General features: G+C 46.0%; 1 protein-coding gene across 1 annotated transcript in view; it reads right to left on the bottom strand.

Annotated features, from left to right (window-relative positions):
- Nucleotides 1-10,860, bottom strand: part of LOC103185976 (peroxidasin homolog) — a 110,464-nt gene extending 99,604 nt beyond the window's left edge. The window contains exon 1 of the mRNA XM_042333275.1: nt 10,664-10,860. Within this exon, the coding sequence (XP_042189209.1) occupies nt 10,664-10,833 (170 nt within the window). The 5' untranslated portion in view covers nt 10,834-10,860. The remainder of the gene's footprint in view (nt 1-10,663) is intronic.
- Between the last annotated feature and the right edge of the window lie 1,497 nt (nt 10,861-12,357).

The following is a 12,357-nucleotide window of genomic DNA, read 5'->3' on the forward strand; positions in this document are numbered from 1 at the left end:
TGGCCCACAAACAGCCATAAATCATAGAATCATATCATAGAATCATACAGCACAGAAAGAGGCCATTCGGTCCATCGTGTCTGCGCCAACTCCGAAAAGAGCAATCCAACTCAATCCTACTGGCTTGCTTTCTCTCCATAGTCCTGCAATATTGTCCTCCCCAAATACCTCTCTCTTAAAAGTTGTTATTGAATCGGCTTCCACTACCCTTTCAAGTAATGCATTCCAGATCCGAACAACTCACTGGGTGAAATTTTTTTTCCTAACCTCCCCTCTGTTTCTTTTAACAACTAACTTAAATTGGTGTCCTCTGGTTACTGACCCACATGCCAGTGGAAACAGTTTTTCCCGGTTCAACCTATCAAATCCTCTCATGATCTTGAAAACCTCTATTAAATCCCCTCTTAATCTTCTCTGCTCCAGGGTGAATAATCCTAGTTTTGCTAACCTCTCCTCATAACTCAGGTCCTTCATTCCTGGTACCATCCTGGTAATAAACCTCCTTTGCACCCTCTCCAATGCCCTAATATCTTTCCTAAAGTGTGGTGCCCAGAACTGAACGCAATACTCCACTGAGGCCTAACCAGCATTTTATAAGTACTCAACATAACATCCTGACTTTTGAATTCTATGCCCCTATTTATAACACCTAGTATCCCGTATGCTTTTTTAACAGCTTTATCTACCTATCCTGCCACCTTCAGAGATTTGCTTATGTGGACCTCCAGGTCTCTCTGTTCATTTGCCCCCTTTAAGATTGTACCATCAGCTTATATTGCCACTCCTCATTCTTCCTACCAAAAATTCAACACTTCGCATTTCTCCACATTATACCTTGTCTGCCACATTTCTGCCCATTTTACCAATCTGTCTAAGGCCTCTTGGAGGCTGGTGCTATCCTCCTCACCATTAACTACTTTTCCTAGCTTAGTATCATCTGCAAATTTGGAAATTGTGCTCCCTATATCCAGGTCCAGATCATTAATATAGATCAGAAAGAGCAGTGGTCCCAATACCGACCCCTGAGGGACACCATTACACATCTCCCATTTACTACCACTCTCTGCTTTCTGTATCCTAGCCAGTTCTGAATCCATGTTGCCACAGTCCCTTTAATACTGTGGGCTTCTATTTTGTTTATAAGTCACTTTGTCAAATGCCTTTTGAAAATCTAGATAAACTATGTCTACTGCACTCTAAGTGCAGTAGACATAGTTTATCATCCATCTTTTCAGTCACTTCATCCAAAAATTCTATTAGATTTGTCAGACACAGTCTGCCTTCAACACATCCGTGTTGACTGTCCTTAATTAAACCATATTTTTCTAAGTGAGAATTTATATTGCCCTGATTTATAGTCTAAAGTGAATGACCAATTTTATTTGGTGGACTGTTGGCACTTTTACTTTTCAACCTCCAACAATACAGGAATCCAGGCCAGTTGCTTTCAATGCTACAATTATTACATCAAATGTCGCCATTTTTTCAGCACAATATTTCAGTACATTATACTCATTAACATCACTGCTACTTTTAAGAGTTCCAACATAATTTCCAACTGTAATTATAATGTTAGAATTTTCTAGATTCATTGCTGTTTGTAGGACAATGCAATGCACAAATGCCTCCACAATACTGTCACTACATTTTACAGTAAATCCTGTGCAGCACTTAGAGAAATCCTCTTGACAAGAGACTACTACATCAAATGCAATAATTATCATTATTTGTTGAAGGTAATTGGTCTGTAAAGTTGGTGGATAAAAAGTAAGATATATTAAGGCATCCCACTGAATTAAACAAAACAGGAACAGACCAAAAGCACACTGTGAAATCAATTTAAACTTCTACTTACAGGATATGATTCTTGTGTGAATCTTACAGATACTTATAACAACAACAACAAAATTACATTTATAGAGCACCTTTCACGTCGGGATGATGTCCCAAAGCGCTGAACAGTAAGGTGTCGGGGCCCAAGCATGGGGGAGGGCTAGTGTAGGGGTGAGGGAAGGCAGAGAGGTGGGAGGGCGACCGAAGGCACGATCGAAGAGAAAGATCTTGAGGCCGGCCTTGAAGGAGACAAGGGATGAAGCGAGGCGAAGGGACCGTGGGATGGAGTTCCAGAGTGTGGGGGCAGAGAGCTCAGCCACTGATGGTAGGGCGGGAGACATGGAACAGGCCGGAGCCCGATGAACGGAGGGGAGCGGGCAGGTTGGTAGGGAATCAGCAAGTCAGAGAGGTAGGAGGGGGCAAGGCCATGGATGGCCTTGAAAGGGAGGATGAGGATCCTGAATTCGATCCTCTGGGGGATGGGGAGCCAGTGGAGTCGGGCGAGGGTGGGAGTGATGGGGTCGCGGAACCTGGTGCGTGAGAGTACACGAGCTGCAGAGTTTTGGATAATCTGCAGCTTGTGAAGGGAAAAGTTGGGAAGACCGATGAGGAGGGAGTTCCTGTAATCAAGCTTTGAGGTGACGAAGGCATGGGTGATGGTTTCGGCAGCCTGAGGGGTGAGGCAGTGGCGGAGTCTGGTTTTATTGCGGAGGTGGTAGTGGGCAGTGCCGGTCATGGCGCAGATGTGGGGGAGAGAGGACAGTTCAGGGATCAAACAAGATACCCAGGTTCCTGTCTGGCTTATTGAGGTTCAGTGTGCAGCCGTGGAGGCTGATGCTGCCAGCGCCTGAGGTGCGGAGGTGCTGGCGCGAGTCAACCAGGAGGGCCTCGGTCTTGCTGACGTTGAGTTGCAGAAAGTTGGCCCTCGTCCAGGACTTGATGTCGGACAGGCAGTCGGTCAGGACGCCAGTAGTCCTGGAGTTCAGGGTGGAGGCAGAGAGGTAGAGTTGGGTGTCATCTGCATACATGTGGAAATTTACCCCATGTCTGCGGATGATGTCACCAAGGGGGAGCGTGTAGAGGGTGACGAGGAGGGGACCAAGGACAGAGCCCTGAGGAACGCCGCACAAGACAGTGCGGGGACTGGAGGAGAAGCCGTTTGCCGCGACAAAGTGGAAGCAGTGTGAAAGGTAGGACCTGAATAACCAAAGACAGAACCTTGAAGGTTGAGGTGGGAGGAGAGGCGGCGGAGGAGGATTGAGTGGTCCACGGTGTCAAGCGCGGTGGAGAGGTCGAGAAGGCAGAGGGAGCCCTGGTCACACATGGTCAGGATGTCGTTTGTGACCTTGACCAGAGCGATTGGAGGGATTCATGGAGGGAGTGAGAGGAGAGGAAAGAGCGAAGCTTATAAGTCAACGATAACAACAACAACTTGCATTTATTTAGCTCTGGAGTAGTTCCCCGGAGCGCTTGTCAGACATACAGAGATAATCACCATTCCAACTAAGATGATTTTTATGTAGTTATGACAACAGTGTATACATAAATACTGTATATATAAAAAACAATTCTACAATCAACTATGATGATGAGTTGGTAACAATATTTATAAAAAAGGGAGAAGATGTTAACAGTTGAGTTGAAAATGAAGTTGGAACTCACCATCACACAGAACAGCAGCAATTTTGATGAGTATTTAATAAGGTCAGGAATGTACAGCCTATTATCAATTTCCACAGTTTTGGACAACAGGACCGCTTCATTGCCTAGACAGATGCATGACCACAGCTGTTCCTTCAGGATTACCAAGGAATGAATTGACAGTTGTGTTGGCACAAGGTAGCTGGTGCAAGTTCGTTCCAAAATAGAACCAAGCGCTAAGTAATAATCACTTAAATTTAAAAGAAATGGAGTTACCAGAAGCAAAACAATCACAGTTGAAACGAAAAAGGACAATGTCATCTGGCTTTTAACAGCGCTGTGGAAACAAAACACAATGTTTTGTATCCATTGTCCTACAAAAACACTACAGGCGTCTGCAGGAATTTATAATGCTTTAGGGATTTTTGGCTTTGCATTCCACAACAGCACAAAGAATGGAAACCTCACTGCAGCAAATTCCACAGGAGAGCCGTTTCCTTCTGTTTGCTGAGGTTGGGCCTTTCTGCCTTTGTTTGCACCTAACTCCTTAATCTATCATATCAACCATCACCTCAAGCATTGAAGTTCACCTGAACACACAGGCTTCTACCAACCTCTCAACTCTAAAAGTGTGGAACTTTATAAGTTTGGCTTCCAGTCACAGCATGAAACTGCAAATATCAATTGTCACCTATCCACGATGTCCAAAGTAAAATGCAAGAAAAAGACAAATGTGTTTAAAGCGGAAACAATTTATAGTATAACAAGATGAATTTTCAGAAATCGGACCAAAGGTTTAAAGTATCCCATACATCTTCCATACATCACATTTATGACTGACATACTAGTCACAATGTTAGGTGAGTTTGTGATTTCAAACGTACCTAGACTTGGGAGTATAAACCTGAGCTCCACGTTGAGGGCTTAATAAAATCGATTATAATCTTTCATAGTGTGTAATATTGCAATACAATCCAGTCAACGATGACAAATGGTTGCTTACAATACCAGTCATTCAACATCTTCATCCGAGAGGAAGCAATTGAGCACAAGCACTTTGTTTAACCTTCCAAAATGTTGCATTTGATTATATTTTTGTTACCATATCAGAGACAAATATTGTGCTATTTAAAAACAAAGCTGTTACAGCTAACTCACTTTGAAGTTGACCTGTATTCATTTACTTTGGCTTTGAATAGTTTCATAATCTACTAAAAATTATCATACCTGTCCCCTGCTCTTACATAAATCTTATGCTCCACAATTTGCCTGTGTGTCTAGAAATCTTCCTTTTATCTTCTATCTATCTTCTTCTTCTATATTAATCTTCTGTACTAACAGAACAACAATGTCTGTTTGCGCTTCAAGAAGAATCTCAATAACCGATTGACGGAGAGACATGATTTATATCTCGTCAGAAAGGTCATGCTACTGGGAGTAACATGGGCATATTTGTTTTTGTGTATCTCCTACCGTTCATGAGTTATTTTCAGTTTTATGTTTTGCACTGCAGTTACACCTGGTGGACGCAGCGTCAAAGTGGCGTTGTGGCATCATGGGTCACAGAGCACCTACGTATGTACGCACACACTGCAGTTACACCTGGTGGCCACACCGGTTGACCGTGGCACTGTGGCATCCTGCGTCATACAGCATGAACATAGCCAAGGGGCAGGAACAAAATAAGGAACACAGACGAAGCTAAGCCACGGCAATAACAACAAAATTACATTTTTAAAGCACCGAGTCCTCCCACCAGGAGTCCTCCCACCAGGAGTCCTCCCACCAGGAGTCCTCCCACCAGGAGTCCTCCCACCAGGAGTCCTCCCACCAGGAGTATAAAGATGAAATATCTGTCTGTGTGTCAATCTAAATTCCATATTGGATCCTTTGGTTGCAAGCGAAGCCGCAACGGGTACAGCTAGTACCTATATAAGTTGGTAAAATTTTATCCAATTATCAGTGTTTTGGGGGGGGAGCGGTGGCTTAGAAATGGAATGAACACGAGTACCTTCTGCCTTGTCTAACATTGACCAAAAATGGGTCTATCTGCTTCTACCCTGGTCTGTCACAGCAATTATGGTCACGTGAAAACATGAGTTCCATGTGGCCAAACTCATCAGTTTTATTTTTATTGAGAAATGTTTCCAGTGAACATTCTTGAATAAGCCTGAGCAGTGTGCTGACAGTGATTACTAAACGGTTAATTCAGAGCCATTTGAAGTCTGTGCTTTTCTTCAATCCACACAAATAAACTTGCAACAATTTACAACATTTGTATTGATGGTCCAGTGACAAAAATCTTATATAAACAACATATCTGTTATACAATGGTAAAAAAACAAATCCAATTATACGTCTTGCAAAACCCATTGAAGAAATTGAAGCCAGTACAGTTCAAATGAATAATGTACATTACATTTTTCTGTACTTATTTACATACACAACAGTACTACAGTTTAATCGAAAACTACTGTATTACAATACATGTGACTACGAGTTTCCATGTGATCATTTGTTCTTCAAGTTTTACTATTTTTCTTAAGCAAGGGGAGAAGGAGACCTGCTCTTACTCTTATTCTGGAACCTACAGCACATCTAGCATTAAGTGAATGCATTTTGTGTTTGGGTTGGATAAGACACTTCTGCACTGCCACTGCTCCAGATTACTGCACATGAATAGCATGCAACTACATGTCACATTGTATAACCTCAAAAACTACAAATCCTGCATATTCAATGTGTTGCACCACACTGCTGCAAATTGTCACGGCACAATTAACTATGTATGTCATAATCTAATGCATTCCAGAGGACGTTAGACCTTGACATGAGGGAGTGGGAAACAGAAAGGTAAGGGAGCGATGGGTGAAACCTTGGGTGGAGTAGAAACACCGACTGGCACAGACTAGTTGAGCCGAGTGGCCTGTTTCTGCACTGCACATTGTTTGTAAATCAATCATTTATATCCTTATTCAGCACAGGATCCTAGCAGTAATCTGTCGCTCATAATGTCATAAAAATTCTTGCATTTGATAAAACACAACCTTATCACATTGCCAAGACTTCACAGCAAGTTCTGTAAACTGATAGGACTATTTGCAAACAAGTGCAGCAGCCAATCTGTACACAACCTTAAAAAGATGAGATTTATTGCACTGTTCTGCTGCATATGGCTCATCAAGCTTGTCCCAAAGGGTGTTTTTTTTAAGATCCATTTATAATTTCAAACCATCTTATTCACCAAATCAATTTAAATCCCTTTAGATCTGCTGATACAATCAGTATTGACCACCTCCATTTCACAGATTCACCACTCTCTGTGAAGAAATGATTAATCCTAAACAATCTGTTTCTTCCCTTTTCTGATTACACAATTCTGGGTCTGTAATTAAATGGAAATGTTTAAACCTGCAATTTTGATAATGTCAATCCTTGTATAGAGGAATCTTGCTTCCTCCCCTCATCCCCCCCCCCCCCCCACCCCACCCCCACACTCAATCCTTCTACTGCACATTTGAAAAACATGATCATCGCGGGGCATTGCAAACAAAAATACTCAAGGTAACAATGAGAAGGCAGATTCCTGTGCAAACACCTTTTTGGGGTAGAAAAATCAGTCATGGACTGGATGTAGTTTTAAAAATGAGAATTAATATATCTGGGTTTATACCAACCATTGGAGTTCATTCCAATTATAACAATTGCACCTCCTCAGCTTCGAGACTCCACTGTGATCCCATTCTTATGCAGAACATACAAGAGTGTTAAATTTGCAGGGGAAAATCTTACGGGTTGATCAAAAGGCTTTCAGATTTAGAGACATGTTTATTCATCAACAGAATACGTTCAGAATTTGTGGTGACAAAGGCCAAAAATGACAACTGTTCACTATCAAAGTCAACTTTCTCTTCAGTAGGTCCCTGCCTCATAAATACCCTTCACAACATAGGAAAACATCAACCTATTAAGATAAACTGGAGACATAAGCCTGAATGCTGACATTCGGACATTCGCAAAAACGTATCCAATGCTGGATTCATATTAATGGATAAGCGAGATGTTTATAAACATATATAAATAAATATACACACGCAGCAGTCTATAAAAGAAATCAAGGCATGAAACTAATGTGTGGAAGAACTCCCAATGATTCCCAAAGAGAAAGCAACTTGAGTTGTGGCAGCGCTTTTTTTAAAACAAAGAAACACATAAAAATGTGTGAAAGTATCACCTCACTTTTCTGCCTTCTCTAATCAGTCACAAGTTAACAGCATCAAACAGTACCTCAGTCAAACTCACTTACAAGCCTTTAACCTTTCCCCTTGCCAGAAGTAAGGACATTCATTCATTTAAGAGAATATCTTTTTGGTGAAGCAGACTCGCAGAGTCCCAAATGAGGGCAAAGGGTTAAGAGCCAAGCAGAGGGCAATATTCTTTCTCTCGCTCCCAAAACACACACACAGAATACCAGGCACAAGACGTGGAACTGCAGTCTTTTCTGCTTTTTAACTGGATCAAAGTACGGTCAGGGGGATGTTGATACTTCAGTAAAAATTGCATAAAGCTGATCTGTATCAATCTTATAACTGCATCAGTCGTACATCTGCCCAGGTCCCTTTCAGAAGTTTATATTCTACGCAAGCTTGACATAACTTATACTTTGCATAAGTCGTATGAAATATATGGTCCCAGCGATACAACTTATGTGAGATTTACTGTATATAAGTGTACAGTGGGATAATCACTCCCTCCTCAAGCCAAGTTATGGATTCATTTGAGTATTGTATAGCCTTCTCCAAAAATCAGAACATAAAACACACACAATCTGTCCGGCAAAGTCTACAAACACGCGCACACACACGCAAACCTGCAGTTGGCTTGTTCTAAGACTTCGTGCAAACAACCGCATTCCCACTCAAACTTCACTGCAATAAAAAACAGCCCTCATTCCAACCTCTGCTCATTCCCGCACATCAATACAGGAAAATCCCTCCCCAACCAATAAATAACACAGCATTTCCATTCAGTGCTCAGATCATCCCATTGGGGTTAAAGAAGTCGCTTCAGGGGTTTTGCAGCGAGGGTGGCAGACAGTCAATTCAGAGATCCTTTTTTATGACAGAGCAGCCGGGACGCCTAGGATTTATGAGATAATACCACGATCAAAAGGGCAGGCGACAAAAAAAAAGGAAATGTTTTGCTTCCAACCTCCGTTATTTGTACATTCTTGAACAGTTGCCCACTATTTTTCGGGCTGATCTCACTCACTCACTCACGTAGTTATACTGAGAGTTTCCAGGTTACACACACACATATATACATATATATACACACACACATACACACACACACACATACACACACATATATACACACACACATATACACACACACACATATATACATACACACATATATACACACACATATATATACACACACATATATATACACACACATATATATACACACACATATATATACACACACACAAGGATAGATGTACCTCACATTGATCAGAAAGTGCTCACCTGGACAGGTGGGTGGGAAAGGGAGAGAAATAGATAGAGAGAGAGAGAGAGAGAGAGAAAGAAAGACGGAAGATTGTATCCACTTCTACCTAAAGTTTCGGCAGAGTTCAGTCACTATGTGTCGCTGACAACGTGCGGACTGTGTGAGGACACTTTGCATTCAGGTAAACGTGTTCAACATCGCAGAGAGTCAGAGCTCAGACCCTCTGTATCGTCGACTCCTTTCGAGGTGTAACCGATGATGTTTACATTCCGCATCTGTGCTCGTGTTGAACGTGAGGGGAGGAGGGGAGGGGGGGGGGGGTGAGGGGAGGGGGTGAGGGGAGGGGGGTGAGGGGAGGGGGGAGGGGAGGGGGGGGGGGAGGGGAGGGGAGGGGGGGGAGGGGAGGGGGGGGGGGGGGGGGGGAGGGGGGGGCGAGGGGGTGAGGGGGGGAGGGAGGTGGGGGAGGAGAAGGGGGGGGGGGGGGAGGGGGGGGAGGGAGGGGGGGGGTGAGGGGGGGGGAGGGGGGAGAGTGGGGGAGGAGAAGGGGGTGAGGGGGGAGGGGAGGGGGGTGAGGGGGGGGGGAGGGGAGGGAGGAGGAGGGGGGGTGAGGGGGGGAGGAGGGAGGAGGAGGGGGGAGAGGGGGAGGGAGGGAGGGGAGGGGGGAGAGGGGGGGAAGGAGGAGGGGGGTGGTGAGGGGGAGGAGGGGGTGAGGGGGATGTTTCGGTGCTGTGCGCGCAAAAGAAGTGTTGGATTGCAAAGTAATCTCCACAACACATCTTAAGGCGTTTGAGCAAATAACTGCCGGTGTTGGTGACTGGTGCCATCCACACCTACACCTCCATCTGCCCCCAACACTGCATATCCAGGCGATTCAACAGCCGCCCCTCACCCCCAAACCCCCCCCCCCCCCCCCCACCCCCAAACCCCCCCCCCCCCACCCCCAAAACCCTCCCCCCAAACACCCCCACCCTCCCCCCCCCCACCCCCACCCTCCCCCCACCCCCCAAACCCCCCCCTCCCCACCCACCCCCAAACCCCCACCCCCCCCCACCCCGCCTCCCCCCACCCTCCCCCCCACCCCCTTCCTCAAAGAACACCAAAACATCTGAGGTTTATCATTGGGCTTTAGGGATCTCTGGAGAGGCTCAGGGTCACCGCTCAAAGCAAAGACAACTGTAACACTGGGGGGAAAGAAGAGGAGTTCAGATTGTTCAACAGGTGCAATAAAGAGGGACATACAAACTCCCTCCTTTACCCCCAGACATGACTGCCTTTAACCCCCCACCACACACACACACCCCCCACCCCCCATTTAGGGGGAACACAGTTCAACGCGAGCAGAACAGAGCTCTTTTAACGAGTGCAGCTCAACTCCGGAGCCACAGACAGTCAGTCAGACAGTCAGTCTCCCATCAAGAAGCAAAATGTTAAGTGCATCCCCCGAATGGTTGGACATTTCCCTCGAATGCACAGGGGGTGAGGTGGGGGGTGAGGTGGTGGGGGGTGAGGTGGGGGGGGGGGAGAAAAGAATAAATCACTATATGCACGGAAGGCATACATATCCCCCAAATAAAGATGGGTTTGACTCCTACCCTGAGAGCTGCAGCCCTGACCACACACACACACACACACACACAGAGAGAGAGAGAGACGCTGTGCTGTGTATACTCACAGGATGGTGGTCTGCGGGGACACGGCAGGTATGTGCTCCAGCGTTAAGTGCATACATCTCACCGTGGTGCGGAAACAAAGGCACCGGCTCGGGCAGCAACCGGCCCTCTGCGGGACAGCAACCAGCAGCAGCCACGCCACCGACAGCCAGGAGCCGCTTTTGCAGAGCATCGTCGCCACTCTCTCGCCTTCTCTCTCTCTCTCTCTCACACTCACTCACTCTCTCTCTCCTCTCACTCTCTCCGCCGTTCACTGCGCACAGAGCGTTCCCTCCCGGCCAACCTAACATGACACCCCCCGCCCCCACCCCCCTCCCATTGTGACGCGCGACGATTGACGCCGGCCTCGGCCACACAGCGGCGGCCGGCGCCGCCCGAGTGGAACGCCTGTCGCGCGGCCCGGCCAATCGGAGCGCCGCGCAGGTTAGGTTGCGCCCCGTCGCCCCCGCCCCGCCCCCCTCTCTCTCTCGCTGGGGTTGGTGATTGACGGGTGGGCGGGGCCCGGTGGGCGGGGTCTCCCTGGTGTGTGGATCAGACTGGGGGTTTGGTTTGGTGGTCAGTTGTGTGGGTTTCTCTTGGCTGCAATTGGGGTTAGGATCTGTGTGTGTGTGTGTTCCCCCCCCACACACACACACACACACACACACACGGTGCAATCCTGCAAGGAGTCAGCCGTCCTGGCTGAAGCAGCTCAGCTGTGGTGCGCTGAGATCTATAATCATAATAATAATAATAATAATCCTTGCATTTGATATAGCGCTTTTCACGTCGGGAGGACGTCCCAAAGCGCTTCACAGAACACACTGTAAAGTGAATTGACTGTATATTTGTGGGCGAACGCGGCAGCCAATTGCGCACAGCAATGTCCCACAAAGTCGTAGATTAAAAATGACCAATTTTATTATTGTTTTTAGTTTTGGAGGGATTATTATTAGGCTCTGTGTGGAGTAAGGAAACTTGCCCAAGGTTTCGCCCTCTGCCTGGAATTGAACTCAGGTCTCTCACTTGCAAAGCGAGTGCTCTAACCACTGAGCTACAGGACTCCACGATAATCATCCTATAATAATAATCCTTGCGTTTGCTGCTGCGCTTCTTTGGTGCCTTTCTAGCCGTCTCAAAGCGCTTCACAGGATATACTATAAAGTGGATTGCCTGTGTACTTGTGGGCAAAATCTAATCCATCTCCAGGCTGCCCGGCTTTGGTATTGTGTGGTACACCAGAAATGGGATACCGGACACTGCTGACATGGACCATTATTTTTTGATATGTGCCTAAACCCATCACTTGTACTTGGGTATCAAAGCCAGACTATTGAGAGTTCCACAATATGTATGGAAGCTTCTCTGTCTGGAGTGGAGTGCATTATTTCCCTAGAGTAACGCCTCTAGGTTTACCCTAAACCCAGAAAGCATCAGTTGCAAGTTGGCATAACCAATGCACGAGGACGACAGGGGGTGCTGCTGGAGTTTAACTCAAATTAGCTCAAATTAATCCTTGTGTGGCATGCGTCGCCCTGCTTTCCGGCTCGGAACCTGTCACTCAGTTGTTTACAGCTTCAGTTACAGAGTGGTTTGGTTTAGTGCTATTTTGTTCACTTGGATCTGCAGACTGTAATAAGTTGCCTTTAAATCTTGGGGTTGGGAGTGCCAAGGGTGCAAGTTAATCCATCACAAGTCTTGTCTAAATTGTTGCCAG

This window comes from Callorhinchus milii, unplaced genomic scaffold (assembly GCF_018977255.1).
Source record: "Callorhinchus milii isolate IMCB2004 unplaced genomic scaffold, IMCB_Cmil_1.0 Scaffold3, whole genome shotgun sequence".
Taxonomy (NCBI): domain Eukaryota; kingdom Metazoa; phylum Chordata; class Chondrichthyes; order Chimaeriformes; family Callorhinchidae; genus Callorhinchus; species Callorhinchus milii.